The 21521-nt window shown below is 42.5% G+C and overlaps 1 protein-coding gene across 10 annotated transcripts in view; it reads left to right on the top strand.

Annotated features, from left to right (window-relative positions):
- The window catches only part of DOCK10 (dedicator of cytokinesis 10), a 238988-nt gene that overhangs the window by 203295 nt on the left and 14172 nt on the right, over positions 1–21521 (top strand). For 8 of the 10 annotated variants that reach the window (XM_075570118.1, XM_075570116.1, XM_075570112.1 and 5 more), the window contains 8 exons: positions 1097–1207; positions 1608–1823; positions 5023–5080; positions 6219–6311; positions 8961–9067; positions 9967–10089; positions 10985–11098; positions 14406–14552. In XM_075570118.1, coding sequence (XP_075426233.1) covers positions 1097–1207; positions 1608–1823; positions 5023–5080; positions 6219–6311; positions 8961–9067; positions 9967–10089; positions 10985–11098; positions 14406–14552 — 969 coding nt within the window. The remainder of the gene's footprint in view (positions 1–1096; positions 1208–1607; positions 1824–5022; positions 5081–6218; positions 6312–8960; positions 9068–9966; positions 10090–10984; positions 11099–14405; positions 14553–21521) is intronic. The other 2 variants (XM_075570119.1, XM_075570121.1) reach the window with 1 other exon arrangement.

Raw genomic sequence — 21521 nt, 5'->3', positions numbered from 1 at the left:
CCAAAACAGCTGCCCGCCTCTCCTCTCCTGTCAGCAGCCCCGCATTAGACACCACATCCAGTGCCAGAAGACAGCTTACATTGGTGTCTTCCACCGAAGGTGTCTTATGGAATGGCACAACTTAATAGGAGAAGTAGCGGCTCAGTGAGTAAAGACACGGGCTCTGATAACAATCACACTGACATTGGATCAGGGGAGCCTGGTTCAGCTCCATGTGACCTTGGGCAAGTCACTTTATCTCCCTGTGCTTCAGGTACCAAAAACGTAGATTGTAAGCTCCACGGGACAGGGACTGTCTATAACAATCCTATGTACAATGCTGTGTACTGTGCACTATACTGTAATTGTGAAGCTCTTTGAGTTGCATTGGGAGAAAATACTATATGAAATAGTTATTATTATTATTATTAATAAACATGGGCCATTAGCTCTTGTTATAGTTTTGGTTCCAGTTTGTATCAAGATAATCCATCATTCAAAACAAGTCATTACACACCATTTGGTGCAGGATGTTTTTGTATGGTCTTACATGTATATGCCTGCAGAATGATGTACATTAACATGGATTGTCATTGTTATTTGCACACAGATGAAATCAGACAGTCATGTTTGTGATTAATATTGTTTGCAAGTGGAATTTACTGTAGTTAATCTGCCAAGGATGTATAACAATTACTGTAGTTGATCTGCAAATGGTGCATAACAATTAGTCAACGTACATTACAGGTAAATAATTCGGACAACATAAACCCATGTCCTGATTTTGCAATTGTATAAAAAAATACCCAGAAATGTAGAAGATACAGTAAAGAATATTATTAAAAAACTACTTTGATTTAATTGGAAAACATACTCTGATTGTGTATCAGGAATGAATTGTTATTATATTTTAATCTGATAAATTAGTTGATTTTTGCCACTTTTGCAAGTCATGTGGTTTCTTCATTATTCAATACTATAAGGTAATAATATAAATGATTTAGGGGCTTATCCCTACTGCTCAATGTCGTGAATGGGAGTTTTTATTACATAAGTGTAATAATATTCCATAATATAAAACACACCAGCATTAATTACCTTCTAATTCTCACTACAGCTCATCAAAGCAGTAAGTCAATTGATTGCAGATGCAGGAATTGGGGGCTCTCGATTTCAACATTCCCTGGCAATTATAAACAATTTTGCTAACGGAGACAAACAGATGAAGGTAAGGGACTGTATATATGTTTAAAACAGAGGTAATGCATAGATACAATTGGATGTTATTTCTCCCATGTAAGACCTCGCAGAGATGTTTCTGAACAACATTTATTCTGTGGGAGCACTGTATGTTCAAATGGGTGTTTAATATTCTTAACTGACCTATTTAAAAATGTGTTAGGGCCAACATTACTAAATGGTGCTAAGTCTTATGGCCCATCTATATTAGATAAATACATGAATAACGTGTTTTAAGATTTAACACCATTTAGCAAATGTTGTCCGTAATCTGGTTCTCCGATACCTGCTGTTGAAGAGTTTATGACATGCCTACTGATTAAAAGGAGTATGCCCCAGTCGTGTTTTTTATTTGACTTCCATAGTAATAATTGTTTTCCCTTCCAAAGAACACCCATTTTCCGGTGGAGGTAAAAGACCTGACAAAGCGTATCAGGACAGTTTTGATGGCAACGGCACAGATGAAAGAGCACGAGAAGGACCCTGAGATGCTGGTGGATCTCCAGTACAGCTTGGCTAACTCCTATGCCAGCACTCCTGAATTACGTAGGACCTGGCTGGAAAGCATGGCAAAAATCCATGCCAGAAATGGAGATTTATCGGAGGTAAAGCAGAACTGAGCGCGCAATCTGAATTGCATGCTTTTGAGTGTTTTTTTTTTTTCATTCACAACCTCAGAAAGTAAATCTCTGCTTCAGCTAAAAAGTCTCCCTGGTAGTGTGCGGAGCGGCTATTGGCAGCCCCTATGGATTAAAGTATCTCCACAAGTAGGGGGTTCCCAGTGAAATGAATGGGGTTGAGCTCCGGAGACCCCCTGCTTTAAACCCATGTTTAAAATAAATAAATCATAATATTCGCTTCTTTAAATCATACCTAACCGTGGTGATACACCCACCAAGACCGTGTGAAAGCCCTATTTCAGGGTCCGGACGTGAGTAACGCCAAGTTTAGGTATGGCCTTCAGTAACGTAAATTCCCCTTAACGCACTTTTGTAGAGTTTTGTCTGTTTTTGTAACATATAATTTGCATATCGTTATCACTAACAGCCATTATAACTAACACTGCGCTCTTTCCGGGGGGGTGGGGGGGAATATGACCTAATATTACGTTATTGGCCTTTGAAGATATGTAATAAGCGTTAACGTCAATTAAGTTGCTTCAAGAGGCAATCCAAACTGGCAGAGTTTTTTTTTGTTTTTTTTTAACATATAGGATTGAAGCAGAAGGTCTCCAGTGCTGAATCCCACTAATTTCAGCTCTGGGGACCCCCTGCTTCTGGACATACCTCTGTAGGGGCACTGGTAGCTGCTTGGCTAGCTGGGATCACAGTATGGCGGAGTTTCAAAGCTCCTGCTCCCTGCGGGCCAATAGGAAGCCGTGATGTCATCAGGTTCGGCTTCCTATTGGCCTTCGTGATGCGGGAGCTTTAAACTTTACCAAGGTACCAGCGCCCCCTTTGGAGGTAAATATCTCGGGAAGCAGGGGGGCCCAAGGCTGAAATTAATGGGGTTTCGCTCTGGAGACCCCCTGCTTCAATCCTATGTTAAAACAGTAAAAAATACATTTAAAAAAAGCATGAATTTCTATTTTAACAGAACTTTGAACATCTGGGCCTAATAGGGCAAGAAAAGGCAATTAGATCCAATGCAAGAATATATTTTTGTTTCTCATATCTAAGGCCGTGATTACACCAAAAATCGGACACAGCGCACCTGAAAAGCAACATTAAAAGCCCAAAAGACGCGCTCGTACCTGTTGCGGCGTGCGCCCCGCGTGGAACTGCAGGGCGGATGTCTCCTGGTGCGATCCTCAGATTTGTTCTTGGCTGGCGACGGCCGCGTCGCGTGAGCGGTTCCAGCCAATGAGGGCGAACCGCTCACAGCCACGCCGCCCTGTCTCCGCTTTTCAGTTTCCCTGAAACTTTAATCAAGATGCCGCTCGGCAGCAGCGTGAGGGTGACCTCACCGGATCGCGCTGCCGCTTAGCGCCATCTGGTATAATCGAGCCGTAGCGTGGAAGTAGCTTGTATAGAGGTAACCCCGCCTTTTGCCAAACTTTAATATATCCCAATACAATATTGTACCTACCAACTCCTCTCTTGACACAAAGCACCTTAAAAGGCTGGCACAACAGGAAATTAGCCATTAATGACCCCTTAATGACCCCTAATTAAAATCCCTCTAAATGAAATACTGTAACAGTTATTGGCATAGTGACATTCATACTGTGTATACAAAACTGTTTAAATAACCCCAGATGCTACTAGTAATGATCTGAACTGGAGCCCTTACTCGTAGATAGAAAAATAATGTAATTTACATGGCGATATCTGGAATGATGCTGCCTGAATAGCATATCCAACATGTTTTCAGCCTCCTCACCATATAGCAAACGTTGACACAGATAAAACATATAAACCTTATGGATCACAAGTATAATTTCAAAACTGCCCTGTTTGTACCAAGCTATTGTACAGTAACACTACGGTTGACTTTATTTATATGAGCCAATAACTTTCAGGCAGTCTTTTCCTCCAACCCATAACATGTGATTCAAGGATTAGGAAACACACTATTGTGATCTCACTGGGTCCTTCTCTTCCCAGTCTCTGAGAGCCACACAGTTCATTCTGCAAAGACTGCCCCATCACGTGGCTACATCCACCATTTGTAAACTGTGTCAAGGAAAGGCCCGAAAGAGCGTAACCAAGAAATCCAGACTAACAGCCCGGAAACACTAATGCTTGCCTAAGCCATTGTCTAGACACAACACCAGGGGTATGGTATTTCCGCTTGTTAGTTTAAGAGACGCAAGCAGATGGTTCCAGTTAGGGACTGTATGGTGCATTAGCGCTGATGGTGGGGCCTCCAAGATAAACTTATCCGTTTCATTGCTGAAGGGGCCTGGAATGTGTTACATTCGTGCAGTGCAGCTCTGTCTGCCACTGAGTGTGTTCATGTTTCACAGATGCAGATTTTCCCAATTTTCTTTCCTGTATTAACCCTCTCTTGACTGAGGGGTCCGCAACATAGACTTGGAGCCAACAGTATTGCACCAGTTAACTTGTCAATGTTGTAAAAAAAACAAAAAAAACAAAGGGTTACACGATGTTGCATCAAACACATCTTTATTTGTGTCATAGCGCCATATGAATTCTCGCCTTAAATGGCACACCAGCTTCAAAGCAATAAAGTTAGCTCCATCTGTATCGCGGAGAAGGCTTGTCCGGTAGCACAAGGGTTAAAGTTTGAATAGACACGTATACATGTTCTTGCTCTGCTTTTATTTCTTTGAGATAACTGTTTTCTTGTTGGCTGGGAGGGGCTCCGGTTGGAACTTGTAGGCACTCTGATCGTTTATTTCACCACCAAAATGTGCTTGCGTGGCAGATCTGTTACTACTGGATTAAATGAAAACGAACAGCGGAGGACATCACTATTTGATCGAAGTAGTCTCATACCAAGACGTCTTTTAAGACTGTTGTATGGTTTGAGGGCAAGGATTCTAGATCCAGATATGCAAATGATCACGGTGAGCACGCTCATTTGCATGGCACTACCCAGAATCCTTGTCTGCAGAGTAACCATTGCACCACATGGGGAGAATTCAACAGGTTTGGGTACGGGTGGAAGACATGTATCGTGCACGGGGGAGAGGGGGTGGGGGTTTACTTCCCTACCCTTATTGTGTATGGTTTTAAGGGAGAGAGAGCAATGTCCAGTAATAAAGGATTCCAATTCCCTGGAGGCAGCGAGAGATTTATTGCCGTATCATTTGTATCCGATGTTTGTGTTTCTTTGCAGGCTGCCATGTGCTACGTCCACGTCGCAGCGCTTATTGCAGAGTATTTGAAAAGGAAAGGTAAGATAATGTGTAAGATGGTTGTTAATAGACATTAAATATATTGGGCCATGTCTACTAAGTGATGCTAAGCCACGGGGAAGCGTACAGCTCATTCATTTTAATGGGCTCAAAAGTGCCTTACAGCTTAATATTGCTTAGTAAATACGGCCCACTGACTAAAACGAGTAAATACACCCATGAAAACAGAAATATCTGTGTTCCAGTTGTATAGATGTAATAGAAAAACTGCTGCGGCAGGAATCTGATGTTTATACATTGTCTTTTTTATATTGATTCCAACAGTTATCTTTCAGCGTGTGCTGCAGTGACTGATTTTTACAATCTACTGTACTCATTAAATTATTGCATGTTTTAAAGCCGTACATCTTTAATGAATACCGTACATTAAAAAAAACGTGAATACCGTACATTATTCACTACACGTTGGATTTTATTGTAATAAGTAATGTTAAATGAACGTTATATGGCGTTACTGACTGACTATTTGTGAATTAAGGTTGGCATTAATAACCCAAAAGCAGCAGTGTCCCTGCATGTCACACATTGCACTTTAAGTGTTACAACTTCTTTTACTTTTGTAGCATGCATTTCTTTTCCATATCGCACCGATTTTGGGATCCCAGAATGAGGTGGACTTGTTGTAGTGTAACAGCTTGAAAGATTAGTTGGGGTAATATCATATACCGTGGCTAAAGATTTTACACAACCTGCATTTGTGTATATAGAGATGTAGCAAAGGATATTGCACCAGCTGGCGCGTTATGACGGATATTCTGTACATTCTGCGTTTTCACTGCCATTAAACCCTACTGAAGCTCTGTGATATTCTGCATTATATTGTAATATTCACTTATTTTGTGATACTCTGCATTGTAATGTGATATTGTACATTATATTGTGATATTCTGCATTATAATGTGATATTCTGCATTATACAGTATTGTGATATTCTGCATTATATTGTGATATTCTGCAGTGCCAGTAGGTAAAATAAAATTCACTACATCTGTAATTAGCCGTCAGAAACTATTTTATTATGTCATAAAAATTATAATGATAACAGCGTGTCTTGAGTTTAATCTGCATGCACTAACATATACATATTTACTCTTGACTACAATAATGTCCAACATAGGTTACTGGAAATTCGAAAACAGTCAGACCCCAAGCATGCTTCTGGAAGATGTACAAAACTCTGATTATAACCTGTTACTAACCAGTGGAAGAAGTGAGTGACCTAACACTGCATGTAAAGTATAAGGATATATAACCATATATTGATGTAATAAATGTCTGTTTTAGTGTGATTTAGTTTATTGCTTGTAGCCAAATGCTGCTGTTGATCGAGTGATGAATGTCAGATGTACATACAGTGTGTGAAATGATGCTGGTTGCAACGGACTTTGAATAAATGAGTTTATGGGGGATATTGTACTAGCTACAAGTTGTGCAAATCTGAGCAGAAAGAGCCCTTTGCGATGGGATTGGCATGCTTGGCTATTCTGTAAGCCCTTCTCACATGTCCAAACCGTGCGGGAAAGGCGTTTTTAGAAGCGGTTTCATTCGGGCTGTGCAAATCCCGGCGGAATGATCAAAAAGTCTGAAACTCACATTTTTAGGCAACTAGCAGAATTCTAGCAGCTCCGTTAAGTGCAAAAGGTAAAATCGCTTCTAATAACGCACATTGTTATTCCCGCCTCCTTCAGTGTGGTGAGATTGGTATCGCGAGTTATATCCAGAGCCTGAAATATGGGTTTGGCTGAGAGAGTAAAACCTCTATCTCAGCAAATCCCATATACCGAAGTACAGTATGTCAGGCTCTGGGAGTTAGTGCCACCTCATTCCACTTCAACAGCAAGTACAACCCAGGCATTCTGGCTGTTAAACAGTGCGGTCTGTCACCTTTTATAGACGCTGTTTAAACCATGCGATTTGTAATGCAGTTTTAATCAGCAACTTATGAACATGTCAAATTCTCAGCTACGAGAAGATCCCCCTATGTCATGTCTATAAAGTCCACAGTGCCTTAGAAAAATTGTCTCAAATAAATCAATTAAAGGTTTTCCAAAAGTATGTGTAGCCCCTTTCCCTATGCCTAACGGAAACTATGCGGGCGAGTACGCATGCTGCTGTACCTGTTGCTCACAGAAGGCCTAAGCCTCCGTCACTGGGAGCCTGGGGTGAGCTCTTTCTCCTTTAGTGCAGCGCCTCCACCTATGAGGGATCCCAGCGTTGGCAGGGTAACCCCTCACAGGAACTGATACAGTAATAAATACACATACACAAGGTATATAACGAGTATTTACTGAACACACATGTAATAACCATATAACGGTAGCAATGGTAACCCCCAGGGTATACCCAATAGCCCCAACACTGGATAATTCCCCCAAAGTACGTAGGGTGCGGTTGCATCAATAACCCTGGTGTCCTTCTCAATGTCGGTCCCACCCAATGTATGAGGCAGCGCTACCACTGTGAACCGTTGGTGCACTTATACCTTTCTGGGCACTCCTGTACCCAGGTGCAGCTTGATGAAACAAAGGGATCAGTCAGGTCCCACGATGTTGGGCCTCCAACAATCCCCTCTCTCCTTATAAGTCCCGATCTGCTATGTGAGGTGCGAGCTCCAGCTGGAGGGTCTTACACAATGTTTATGATGTGGCCTGTGGCCTGGTCCCAGACCGCAGGGCACAGTGTGGCCGTCCGGTCACCGGTGTGACAGCACTAATATACTATAAGGGGAAGCGTCCCTATCTGGGGCTTTCTCTGCACACTCAGCTGGTGGTGACTCAGGGCCTAGCTGGGGCCTAAGGGGCAAGACTAGGCCAAGTCCAGGGAAGCACTGCTTCCTGGACACTACCTCTCTTCTTGCTGCCCTCCGTCCAACTCACTTGCGATCCGTTTGCGCACCAAAGCTATTCCCTGCCTCCTCTAGCCCTATTGGCTGCCTAGACCCATGTGGCATCCTACTGCAAAGGATCCTGGGATTCGTAGTCCCGCGCGGCGTCTTGCGGAGCCACCTAAGATGGCTGCCGCACTACTATCTATCACGCATGCGCACCGCATCCTACTGCGCATGCACAAACCTAAAATGGCCGCACCAACTCCCGGGTCCGTCGCGGAGCTCCGGTGGCTCAAAGCAGCAGCTCCCCCTCACCAGAGGTACGGAGGGGGGCTCTGCTACATATGCTTAACTCACAAATTTATGGATGTTTGAACACTTCCCATGCTCTACTGATTGGGGCTCAATCATTTAAGTCCAACATAACAAAGAAGAAATGTACCCTTTTCCCCAAAGGTATGTAAGCTCTGCTTGTAATAAAACTGCATTCATTTTCTGCTCTAACAGTCTATGCATCTCGTTGAAGAAGGCCCCGTACTCCCACCACACAGGGGTATCTGCACAACACTCCCCACAGGTAGAGACATTTGAGATCCTGTATCTCTGACATCTGATAGAGAACAGGGTGGATATAGTTGCATTGGAGTTGGCCGAAGGCAGGTCTTCTCAATAAGTGGCTAAGCTTTAAAGCATAAGTATGTATCAAGCTTCAGAGTCCTGTCACTTGACGCTTGCCAGGTTGGTTAACACCAATAGATCGTCCCCTTACATGAAGCACAATAAGTATTTAAAACAAGTGGAAGCACCTTGATACATTGACACCTCAATTCTTGGTATCCAACCCATAGCTGTGCAGAAGATAAGTCTGTGTTATGTCCCTCCCAATGATACCGAAGAATATTTCCATCATCACATCAGGTGATATCAACTATGGATGAGGACATCCAGGACTGGAGAGCCAAAGTCAGAAGAGAGAAAGATGATGTCACTAGTATGTGTCCAAGTAATTTCTTTATTTCATTCCCTTCAAAGGTTCCTTTTCCATGGGGTGGCCAGCCTTTCAGAGTATTACTCCCAACATTAAAGAAGAAGGAGCCATGAAGGAAGACTCTGGGATGCAGGACACCCCTTACAATGAGGCAAGAGACAACTATTCTATTTTAGCAGGAGACAACTAACAGACAGTATTTGGTTGTATTTGCTTTCATGGTGCATCTACATTTTTTTTTTTAATTAAAACATGTATATATAAATAGGTAAATGTGTACCTAGCCTAATGATAAAAGTATATTTACAAAAGAACCCGTCAAGAGAGGCAGGAAAAAAGGCCCCACGGGTGTGCACTCAACGCTCTTAGTTGTGGCAGAAATGTACTCGGAATGATTCCCCAACCTAGGAGGTGGATCTAAAATAATCTGGATAATCCAATTGTATTTGGAGATTAGTGATCTGATACCTATGTACAGTAATGTTGAATCGTGTTTAATTCAAAATATATTTGTAATAAATAGATCTTTAAAACAATGTGGTAATCAGCTTTGTATAACAATGCATAAGAATATAAAAAAAACTACTGATTAGTCACACCGTGTAGTATTCACCGTGGCAACCACTAACAGGATGCACCTGTATTTGTTTGCAAGTCTCTAGCATCTACATGTAACAATAACCATGTTTACAAATAGTTACAGGGCTTAATATCACTATATCATCAAAGACCAAAGCATATATTTGCTTGGTCTATCCAATGTAAGGTTAGGACAGCATCAGCCATTCATGTATCAAAAGAAGAGACAGTAATTAGACAACCACTGTATCAGCGAAAAAAGAGGGCTGGAGTTGAGTACCCCTGGAATAAGACCCCTTGTCTCAGTCTCTCCCTCCCTCTCCGCACATACTTTTTCCTCCCATACTTTAGTTACTGCCCCTGTCACCATCATAACCCATCTTCTGGCCTGTTCCAAACCCGACTTCTCCTGACTGCCTAATTCTCTCTCCGTGTTAAACTGAACTGGTGTATGATTTTGTGTAACCACAGAGCACCCTGGTGGAACAGCTGGATTTGTGCATCGACTATCTGTGGAAATCCGAGCGATACGAACTCATTGCAGATGTTAGCAAGCCAGTCATTGCAGTGTTCGAGAAGCAGCGTGACTTCAAAGTAATGTACCATTTTAATGCTAGTAGGCTGTCTATAGAATGACTATGGCTAGTGTCCAAAACAATGTATGAATTCAATGTATATATATATATATATATATATATATATATATATATATATATATATATATATATATATATATATATATATATACATGGCACTGGCACTACAGGTAAATGGAAAAAAGGTATTTAATCCATATCCACAGGTATCCAACCTTTCAGAGCCATCTCTGGGCTCCTGCATGCACCCCCCTGATGAAGGGGCCTGATATGGCTCTGAAACGTTGAATTCCTGGGTGTATGGATTAAATACCTTTTTTTCATCTACTGTACCTGTATCTCCTTCCCTGGTCTTATGATGCTGGTGAAGTATCTTTTTTATATACTATTTATGACGCGTGTACTTGCCAATTGTGAGCTAATTTTTGGGAATATATGATGTGCTTTCTCTCCCCAGTTTTCTATATATGTACAGTATATATATGTATATATATATATATATATATATATATATATATATATATATATATATATATATATATATATTTCTCTAAGGATGTCTGCACATCCCTCTTTGATAGGCTGAACGGCCTGTCACTCACCCAGAACAGAAGCTTCTTGTGACCTAGGGCAAGTTATTTTATCTCCCTCCCTGTGCCTCAGGCACCAAAAAGATAGATTGTAAGCTCCTCTGTAACATTCCTATGTGATGCGTACTGTGCACTATATTGTAATTATGAAGCGCTTTGAGTCCAATTGGGAGCCCTATATGAAATAAAATTATTATTATTATTATTACAGTGGGATTTTTTTATGTGCTGTAAATGTAGACTTGAGTAATTAATGTGTGATAGACTTTACTATTATTTTATTTATTTTTTACTTTATTTCAGAGACTTTCTGAGCTTTACTACCGTATTCACCGATCCTACCTAAAAATCGCAGAAGTTGTCAATGCAGAAAAACGCTTATTTGGCCGATATTACCGAGTTGCCTTTTATGGACAGGTAATTGAAATATTAAACACCGTCTGATACAGTATCTATCTAAAGGTCACTGTTGTAAACACTTCAAGATCATTTACCAGTGTGCATTCTGCATTCTTGTGATTTCCCATAATGCAGGAAGGCCCCTATTCAATACCCTATCAAACCAATACCACTCCATTCTACTCCTCCCAATGCTGGAGAAGAGAACAGCTCCCTTCGAATGAATTGGACTAATCTTCCCCAGCGCTGGGAAGTTCCTTCACAGGATATTTGAAATGGGCCTTACTTATGGGCACCATGATATGTGCTGAACACCAACAGTTGTCACTTCAGCTTGTGTTCCATACAATACCTTCCTATGTCAGAACACACCTACGGACCTAATCACTGGGACGGGCTGTAAGGTGTCTTCTTGTACCGGAAGATGTTTTATGGAATAGTACCACGTATAAAAGGGTAATCCTATCTACTCCAAATGGCCATTTTCCGCTGAAAATTCACACTAAAGTCTATTTGGGATTTTAATCGAGAACGTCCCAAACGGCCACTTCATCAGATATGGGATTAACCTCTAAGTGTAGGATTAACGCTTAAGTATTGGCCATAATATTTTGGTCTGTAAATTCTTTATACTGTGGTTGTGCACCAATAAAAAAGTGGTGACTTTCACACCCGCTTGTACATTATATATAATAAAACAGTATGATATGCCCAATAAATATAATCCTTCTGGGATTGGCGCTAGAAGGAAAATATGGGAGATTACCCAACACACAGAGTAGTATAAAAAGACTTTCTGCACATAGCTCAGAAAGGAAATCTGGTGTGTATAAAGCACTGTGTGTGTGGGCATCTTACCTGTTGTTCTGTGTGGGTATTTCTCAGTGTGCTTTTAATAAACCAGCGTTACTTTAGTACTCATAAAACATATTTCTAAATGCCGATATTATCTTAATGCATGCGTCTGCTCTTTTTTCCGTTTGATCCTATTGAAGGCTGTGGTAAGTTGGCTGATTTCTGCATGTTTCATTCATTGTTTCTTACTCATGTTGACAACAGCTGTGTAACCTTGGTGTCTTATATCTAATTATTTAACATGATCCATCAGCAAATATCTTCATTTGCCATTTTCTAATAGTGACACGTGACTGCTTTGTGCCACATTTGTATCCGTTTGTGTACATCCCAGCATTAACTGTTCATTCCAGCATTAACTGTTACTGTAACTCATTCTCACACCTTTCCGTTGGACAACCCTTTGGTGCCAGAGATGGACTTTCTGTCACCAAAGGGGTTCACAGAGGATGTCAGAGCAATACGTACAATTAATCGACATGGCATCGTAATGTAAGTCGGTTCCATTATAATTACATTTCCTTCTATTATTTTAAAAGTAGGGTATTTGTTTTCAACAACGATATGAATTAGTCAAATTTCGGGATATACATTTTTTTTATGCCCGCAGTTCAGTTGATTGTAAGATAATCATTTGTAAAAGTGTCTCTTAGGCCGTTATGTAGTAAACTTGATACTGGGTATCGTGGCGGCATTCTGTGTTACCTGCTATTGACTGGAAATGCAGGGCGCCGTGCTATAATCGATATCAGAGCTTGGTTGATGCATGCTAGGTGAGAATATGCAGACAGTGCCGTGTTACGGGGCACGCTGGCTGGGCACCTGCCCGGGGCGCCAACCGATAAGTGGCGCTGAGTGCTCTGACCCTGGCGCCATCTTTAAATGTTCAAGTTCTGCGCAGCCTCGTCAATGTCAAAGGACATTGAAACATGTCGCCAGAGTGGCGGGTGTGCGCAGGACTGGGAACGGCAGCAGCAATACGGGACATGGACAGGACCTGTCCCGCTCCGTCAATGTTGCTTGCTGCTGCCGTACTACACACTCGATCCAGCACTGTATGCAGATAGAATAATGATGGGCACCAGGAACTTTTATAGTACAAACAAGAGCTTTATTCACAGCCGTTGCTAATGCTCACCATACATTAACTGGTGGCAATCAATAGGGTTACTATGTGCTTCTTCCTTTGGTAGCTCTCATTACTATGCTGGGGACGTACTTAGGCTTGTTTCCTTTAGTAATGGTTAGATTGGCAAACTCCTGTATAGCTCCCACAATACCCACCATTTGGTAGACCCTGTTTGGGGGGGACACCCTATTCTCGGGAATCAGAATCCCTTTAGTATGAACGGCATTCTTCATCTATACTAATCCGATCAGGATTTTACTGAGGACCTGCCTGTGGGAATACACTATCCATTGGTGACCAATATCACGTCACTGTGTACTGCCTACCTCTCCCAAGTCCCAGGCATATTGGATCAGGACATTGCAAAAGACCTTACGGTGGGCCCGATCCAATAATGCTCCGAAGTTTCTACTCTGAGAACTCCCTGCTGAGCACATGCTCACTCCTCTTCTTGCATGAGAACAATCTAAGGTCATTACTTACAGGCACTAACTATATAAGGCACGTTCCCCAACTGAAAACAATAAAGGTGACAGGACATCCTTACGACGCCTAACTATACACCTAAACCTATATACATGACTCACCGTGAGGCCCTCTCAAACTGCTACTCACGAGGAACCTAGTTCTAGAACATTCAGGGGAGCTATATATACCTGCCATCTCTTTATAATGATGTCACTGGTCACGAAACATACAGGGGGGTGGCTATCCTTTCTGCAAGTTATCCTACATCACATGATGGGGAGGGGTGTGTGAGTGATCCCACACAGTTAACCCATTAAGGCCGTTAACCCTTTATATTAACGAGTAGCTCCCAAAGGGGGATTACAATAATATATTTGAATAATCGTATTTCTAGTGTATCAAATGCTCTACTTCTACAGCAGGGCCGGCTTGATGGCGGTTCCATCAGTGCAGTCGCACCGAACCCCGCACTTACAGAGCCCCCGCTCTTCCCCGCAACATTTAAACAGATTGCAGGGAGAGAGCGTGGGGCCTCTGCAAGTGCCTCTTGCCTTCTCTCCAACTTCTCCTGCTGCATCTTCTGATTGCCGTGACAACACGGTGTCAATTGGTAACGCGTTGCCATTACCAGGTACCGCCACCACATCACGTGGCGCCATCACGTCCCAGAGTTGAAGAGATGTGGGAGAGAAGGTAAGAGGCCCCACGCTCTCCCCTGTCACCAAGCCCCGCTTAATTCCAAGCCGGCCCTATTCCACACCTGCACTAGCTGTTGGGTGAGTGATAAACCCATTGCATCGCCTTCTAGTAGATTGTGCCGCTTTGTAAATAAATCCCTAATACTGTATGTCTCACTGTTAAATATTTATCCAGGGCTTCTTTGAAGAGGAAGAAGGCAAAGAATACATCTACAAAGAGCCCAAACTAACGGGGTTGTCAGAAATTTCCCAGCGGCTGCTCAAACTGTATGCTGATAAATTTGGAGCAGACAATGTTAAGATCATTCAAGATTCTAACAAGGTAAGAAGATTTGGGGAGATTTATTGAAATCTCCGAAGTAATCAGAGAGTAGTGTTGTTATATTTTTATTTATTTTTTCATGTTGAAAGCAATTGTGTTTTTTTATTATTTGATGGATCTGGTGCAGTTTTATTGCACATGTTTCCCTGCTGGATTTGCAGCCAGACGACGTTGATGAAGTCCCCTCGCTAAATGCTGTATTTGTGCATTACATTTTCCCACCAGATTTGACCAAAGTAAACAAATCTCCATCGCTGTCAGTGGGATTCGCTGTCAGTGGGATTCGCTGTCAGTGGGAATCGCTGTCAGTGGGATTCGCTGTCAGTGGGATTCGCTGTCAGTGGGATTCGCTGTCAGTGGGATTCGCTGTCAGTGGGATTCGCTGTCAGTGGGATTCGCTGTCAGTGGGATTCGCTGTCAGTGGGATTCGCTGTCAGTGGGATTCGCTGTCAGTGGGATTCGCTGTCAGTGGGATTCGCTGTCAGTGGGATTCGCTGTCAGTGGGATTCGCTGTCAGTGGGATTCGCTGTCAGTGGGATTCGCTGTCAGTGGGATTCGCTGTCAGTGGGATTCGCTGTCAGTGGGATTCGCTGTCAGTGGGATTCGCTGTCAGTGGGATTCGCTGTCAGTGGGATTCGCTGTCAGTGGGATTCGCTGTCAATCTGAAGATACTTTGGCACAACGTTTTGACTTCGTTTTGCAACTGGAAGACCTTGTGTACAGTGGGGTCTATTTCCTGGCTACAAAACGGGGACAAAGACTGGAACACACTCAATTTATCAAAAAAAAATGAAGTTGTATCCAGTATTCAACACGAGGGATAGGTCAAAATAACTTCAAACAACAAATTATGTGTCATATGTACAGCAAATACTATCACTTGTGAGCACATTCAGATGTCTCAGACAGGTCTGCACCCCTGTCTTTACACATTATCTTCCACTACAGCCAGGGATTCTGGGTAATGATATGCAAATGAGCACACAGTGTCACCTTTTGAAGTCATACAGTATGTATGAAGTCTTCAAACGAGGCACTTTTTTTGAAGGTCTGTGACACTTTTTAGTACTGGACTTCTGACGCACAAAATAAAATCTTAGTACTTGGGCCATATTGTAATATTTCAGTTTTTGCACCAGTTTTGCAGCCAGGAGGTTTGGTAAATAACACCCAACAGGAAGTGTTGTTCCTATCATAATTTGAATCTAAAATGTACTCCCAAAAAATGTGATGGGTCTGGAATATTCTCCCATCAATGTGATGAGGTCACAGGGGCTATTTTGTGAGAACAATTTTATTGTTATATAAATTCTGAAATCATTTAGTGACTAATGTGAAACCGGTCAATGCTGCTCCTTATCAAAGTCTCCCAGCTGCAACCAGGGCTGCAGGCAGCTTTGCCGGGGCCAATGACTAGAGTTTCCACTGCCCACCCCCCCATGTCGGCGGCCTTCGAGACGCCCCTTTTTATCTTACACCCTCCACCTGTTCCCCCTCCCTCTCATCCTCCCCCTCCCACACCCACATTTCCCCCCCCCTCTCATCCTCTCCCTCACACCCCACCATCTCTCACTCCCCACTCACTCTTCCTCACCTACACTGGCGACACACTTTATTGCAGTGTGGCCAGTACCGCAAGCCGGGAGATTTCCTGGCTTGCAAGTGGCAGCCCCTCGGCGTGCCGCGCGTCTCCGATGCGCGGTCACGCGTCATCGGGTGCCTGCGCCCCCTGCACGCGCGTCCAGGGCTCCCCGAGGGACGGCGGCAGGGGGTTCCGGGGGACCCGGCGGACCCGGCAGCGGTAGGGAGAGCGCCCCGATCGGAGGGCGCTCTTCCGCTGCTTCGGCGCGCGCCCGTCACCCTCCGGCGCGCGCCAGGATACTGCTGCGGCCAAGAACGGGCAAATGCTCGAATAAACTTGGCCGCAGCAGTACACCCCCAGTTCTCCCCATGTATTTCTCTTCCTCACACCCCTACCTCTCTCTCTTCCTCCCTTACACCGCCATGTCTCTTTCATCCCTCCTTTTCTCATCCACCTCTCACTCCCTTTTACCCCATCTCTCTTTCAGCCCCTTAACTCCCCAGCTCTCATGCCAACCTCTCTCGCACCCCCCACCTCTCCCTTACAGCCCCACCTCTCTCCTCATTACACCCCCCTCTCCCACACAATACAACCCCACCTCTCCCTCTTACACTCAACCTCCCCTCCCCACACTCAATAACCCTCACACTCAATAACTCAATAAATCCCCTCCCCACACTCAATAACACCACCACCCCATTCCCCATAGGGTTGCCAAGCAGCTTCTCCAAAAATACTGGACACAATGGTGAAAGGTGTAACCCGCTCAACACACACACGCATACACACAGTCCTCTCACCTCTCTCAGCTCCAAGCTGTTTTTCCTCCTCTCCATGGCCCCACCCCTTTTCCTGATTGGCTGCACTAGCCAGCAGCAGCCAATCAGGATAGCTGGACAGCCCATAGCAACAGTTCTGCTCAGGGAAACCCTGCGGCTCACCAGGCCGATAAGATCACTATGTCCAGAGAGGTAATACTGGACACATACACTCCCAGAGAGGTAATACCAGTATACACATATATGCCCAGAGATGTAATACCGGTATACATATACATGCCCAGAGAGGTAATACCGGTATACACATACACGCCCAGAGAGGTAATACCGGTATACACATACACGCCCAGAGAGGTAATACCGGTATACACATACACACCCAGAGAGGTAATACTGGTATACACATATATGCCCAGAGATGTAATACCGGTATACACATACATGTCCAGAGAGGTAATACCGGTATACACATACATGTCCACAGAGGTAATACCGGTATACACATACACGCCCAGAGAGGTAATACCGGTATACACTTACACGCCCAGAGAGGTAATACCGGTATACACATACATGTCCAGTATTACCTCTAATTTTTTTACTGGATAGAGTGTTCAAATACAGGATAGTCAGGTTCAATACTGGACACCTGGCAACCCTACTTCCCCAATAAACAGCCCCAATCCCATGTGTGGATGTGGAATTTGGGCTCAACTTCCGGGCGGCCTCAACTTTCGGGCGGAAGGGGGTAAGATGGTCCGTGGTTCACAGCAACTTCAGCAGCCAACGCATGGATGTCTAAAAAAACTTTATTGATCGCTAGCAGCAAACATCAGGCAACCACTCTAACATGTTTCGTCCAGGCTATGGACTTTTTCAAAGAGTGCTGATAGTGTATGGCAGCCAAATAGATATAGGGAGTGGTGAGTGTATGCCACCAATAGAAACAGGGAACGTATTTAAACCTCACCTGTGGTAGATTAATCATTAAAGTGGATAACTATCTCCCCAACAATCCCCATAGCAATGGCTGCACAACAAGGTATTTACAACATACACATGAAAAATCTTAAAAACAAAACAGAACATATAATGGATAAATTTAAAAACACAACTACTGATGTTTTAAGTTACCAGCATCATTATTATTATATAAAGCTATATCAATTAATGGAAGTATACAGATGTATAACAAAGGATTTCATATATCTAGTACTTATAAAATCTTTTTTGTACTTATAAAGCATTTTCAGTATCAAGATTCACTTTAAAGGGATATAAACATTTTATCAATTTATTCACATAATTCATATCCATGAATACAGTGGCAACCGCATGACAGACAGTAACTTAATATGTCACCTCCCAGATCACAATGTAATTGGGTGAACACTGTGAACCCACCCCAAAACTTAGCCATTACCCCATCAGGAAGTGTTTCAGTTCCCACTCCTGATTGATGCCGGCCGGATGGAGTGTGTTCAGAGTGTACACCCAATACATTTCCTGTTTATTTAATACCCCCTCTCTATGGCCTCCTCTAGCGTTACAAGGGATATGTTCAATTGCCATATAGGAAAAGTTGGCTATTCCCCCTTTAGGGCATCTGGAGAAGTGTCTGGGAACTGGATGAGACACATCATTCTTTTTAATAAGTCTGACATGCTCGGCAATGCGGGTCTTGACTGGCCGAATGGTTCGTCCCACATATAATTTTTTGCAACCACATCTCAAAAGATAAATGGTGTAGGATGTATTACAATTCAAAAATTCTTTAATAAAATATTTTTTTCCATTGATGTCAGTTTGGACAAATTTTGTACTATGAACATATTTACACATGGAACAATTTCCACATGCATAAAAACCTATAGGAATACTACCAATTCTTTTAAGATCAGTTTTAGTTTGAAAGTGACTTGGCGAGAGGTGTGATGCTAGTGTCTTAGCCCTACGGAATGAAAATTTTGGTCCCTTCAAGGTAAACTCAGCAATATCCTTATCAAGGCACAGGGTGTGCCAATGTTTATGCACAATGTCGCATATAAGCTTGGATTGGCGACTATAAGTCGTGATGAATAATGGACTCATATCACTATACTTGCTCTTAGATTGTATGTACCCCTTATGATGTTTGTCTTTTTTCTTTTTATCGAGGATTCCAGGGCGATCCAAAGTCATAGCGTACTCGTATGCTGTCTGGATATCTGTATATTTGTAACCCCTGGCTTGGAATCTCTCAAATAGTGCTTGTGACTGCAAAGAGAAATTCTCGTCATCAGAACATATCCGTCTCAACCTTACAAATTGGGCCCTCGGAATACTTTTGATTAAAGATTGTGGATGACAACTTTTGGCTGACAGTAGTGTGTTTCGGGAGTTTGGCTTGCGAAATATGTCAGTTTGGATTAGCATGTCATGGTCTATGTAAAGGAGCAGGTCCAGATAATTGATGCAATTTATATTTTGTTCATAAGTGAATTTGATATTAACATTATTGATATTAAGTGTGTTTATAAATGCTACAAGTGATGATTCATCGCCGTCCCATATAATAATGAGATCGTCGATGAATCTTTTATAGTAAATAATTTGTGAACGATAAGAATTATTACTGTGATATATATATTGTGCTTCCCATAACCCCATGAATAAGTTTGCATATGATGGTGCAAAACTTGTGCCCATTGCAGTGCCTAATAATTGTAAATAAAAACGTGAATCAAATAAGAAATAATTGTGAGTTAATAAAAATTTAATAGATTCTAATAGAAAAGTGCAAAGTGAAGTGGACAGATGTGATAAATTTAAAAAGTGCGTGATAGCTAATAACCCGTGATCGTGATTAATGATGGAATACAGAGAGATCACGTCAAGGGTGACCCATCTGTATTCTTTTTTCCAGACCAGATCCTTTACATCTACCATGAGGTCCGTGGAATCCTTAATGAATGACGGTAATGCCAGTACCAATGGTTTGAGATAAGAGTCCACATACCGCGATAACCCATCTCCCAAAGATCCAATACCTGCCACTATAGGACGACCAGGAGGGTCGACCAGTGACTTATGGATCTTTGGGAGATGGTGGAATACCGGAATCACGGGATGTGGACTTCTCAAAAATTCAATCTCATGTTTGTCTAATGTACAAAGTATCTTTCCAAATTCAATAATTTCATCTAGTTGACTAATAAAGTCCTGTGTTGGATCCTTTTTAAGAAGTTTATACTGATCCGGATTCCCTAGCTGCCGTAATGCCTCCTGTTTGTATTGTAGGGTGGATAAAACCACAAGGGCTCCACCTTTATCAGCATTTCTAAACATGATGTCTTTGTTATGCTTCAAGGTGTCTAGTTCATGAATCTCCGTGTATGTCAGGTTATTGGCATGCATAGATGAGCAGGAGAAACCTTTAGATAAAATTTGAAGGTCTCTTTCTACCAACCTTTCAAATGCCGTAATGAAAGGCCCCCTATTGGCATTGGGGCAGAAGATAGACTTCTTTTTAAATCCTGAGGAGTGGGTGCCAAAGAAAGGTTGGGAGAAAGCATTGATTTCTTCGCCTTGCTGCTCAAGTAATGCGTCCAAGTCTGATAATACACAGGTTTCCTGAAAGGTATCAAGAGAAATATTAGTTAATGCATCATTAGTAACAATATTAGGTAGTTCATCATCAGTATTGGGTAATACAACATCATTATCAGAGTCAGACAAGTTATTAGTTTGAAAATGTCCTCTTGATATAAAAAACTTTTTTAAGGATAATTTGCGAGTAAACCTTTGGAGGTCAATCACAGTCTGGAACAAGTGGAAGTCCTGAACCGGGGCAAAACCCAGTCCCTTATTTAGTAGAGATAATTGTGCATGGGAGAGTTCCACTCCTGAGAGATTAATGACGTTATTATCACACTCATCTATGTGTACTTCTTTCTTTTTGGTCTCCCGCGAGTTTCCACGTTTTCTCCGCGATCGTCTGGTTCGCGGCGTGATCGTGTTCCTGTGGATAAAAAAGAAGACGAAGAGGGAGCCTGTTCCTGATTTTTTGATCTGGCCCCATTAGATGTGATGGATGACCTGCTGTCGCTCCTAGATCTCCCATGGTTATCCCGTATACTCTCAGTAGAACCTTCAAAAGATACAGAGTGAGATCTCAATTCGCACTCTGAGTAGTCTGACTCCGCACCTGAGTTGTCAGCTGATCTTCCCTTTAAGATAGACTTATTAGGGTTGCTTTTAGACCATCCTTTGGATTGAGGTTTAAACCCCCTTGCTGTATTGGATCCCACATTCTCTCTTGTTTGAGGTTTCTGCCAACAATAAATTTGTCCTTTTATATAATCTACACGGTCTCGTTCGAACTTGCTGTGTTTTTTGTCACTTATTGTGTCCTCTATGGTCTCAATATTAGTCAGCAGGGTTTTGTCGTTTTTTATAAATTGATCCATTTTAGTAAATGGCTTCAAGTTGTTCCTCAAAAGGTTTATTTCCAACATGAATTGCTCTTTTTCTTTTGACTTCTGCTGAATGATTAGTTCCATTAGCTTTAAGGAACATTGGTTTAGAGTATCAGTCCAGTCCTGCTCAAATTGCATATTGGTAAAGCCA

This window comes from Ascaphus truei, chromosome 14 (genome assembly GCF_040206685.1).
Source record: "Ascaphus truei isolate aAscTru1 chromosome 14, aAscTru1.hap1, whole genome shotgun sequence".
Taxonomy (NCBI): Eukaryota; Metazoa; Chordata; class Amphibia; order Anura; family Ascaphidae; genus Ascaphus; species Ascaphus truei.
The sequence above is the reverse complement of the archived record's forward strand: the minus strand, read 5'-3'. Positions and strand labels throughout refer to the sequence as shown.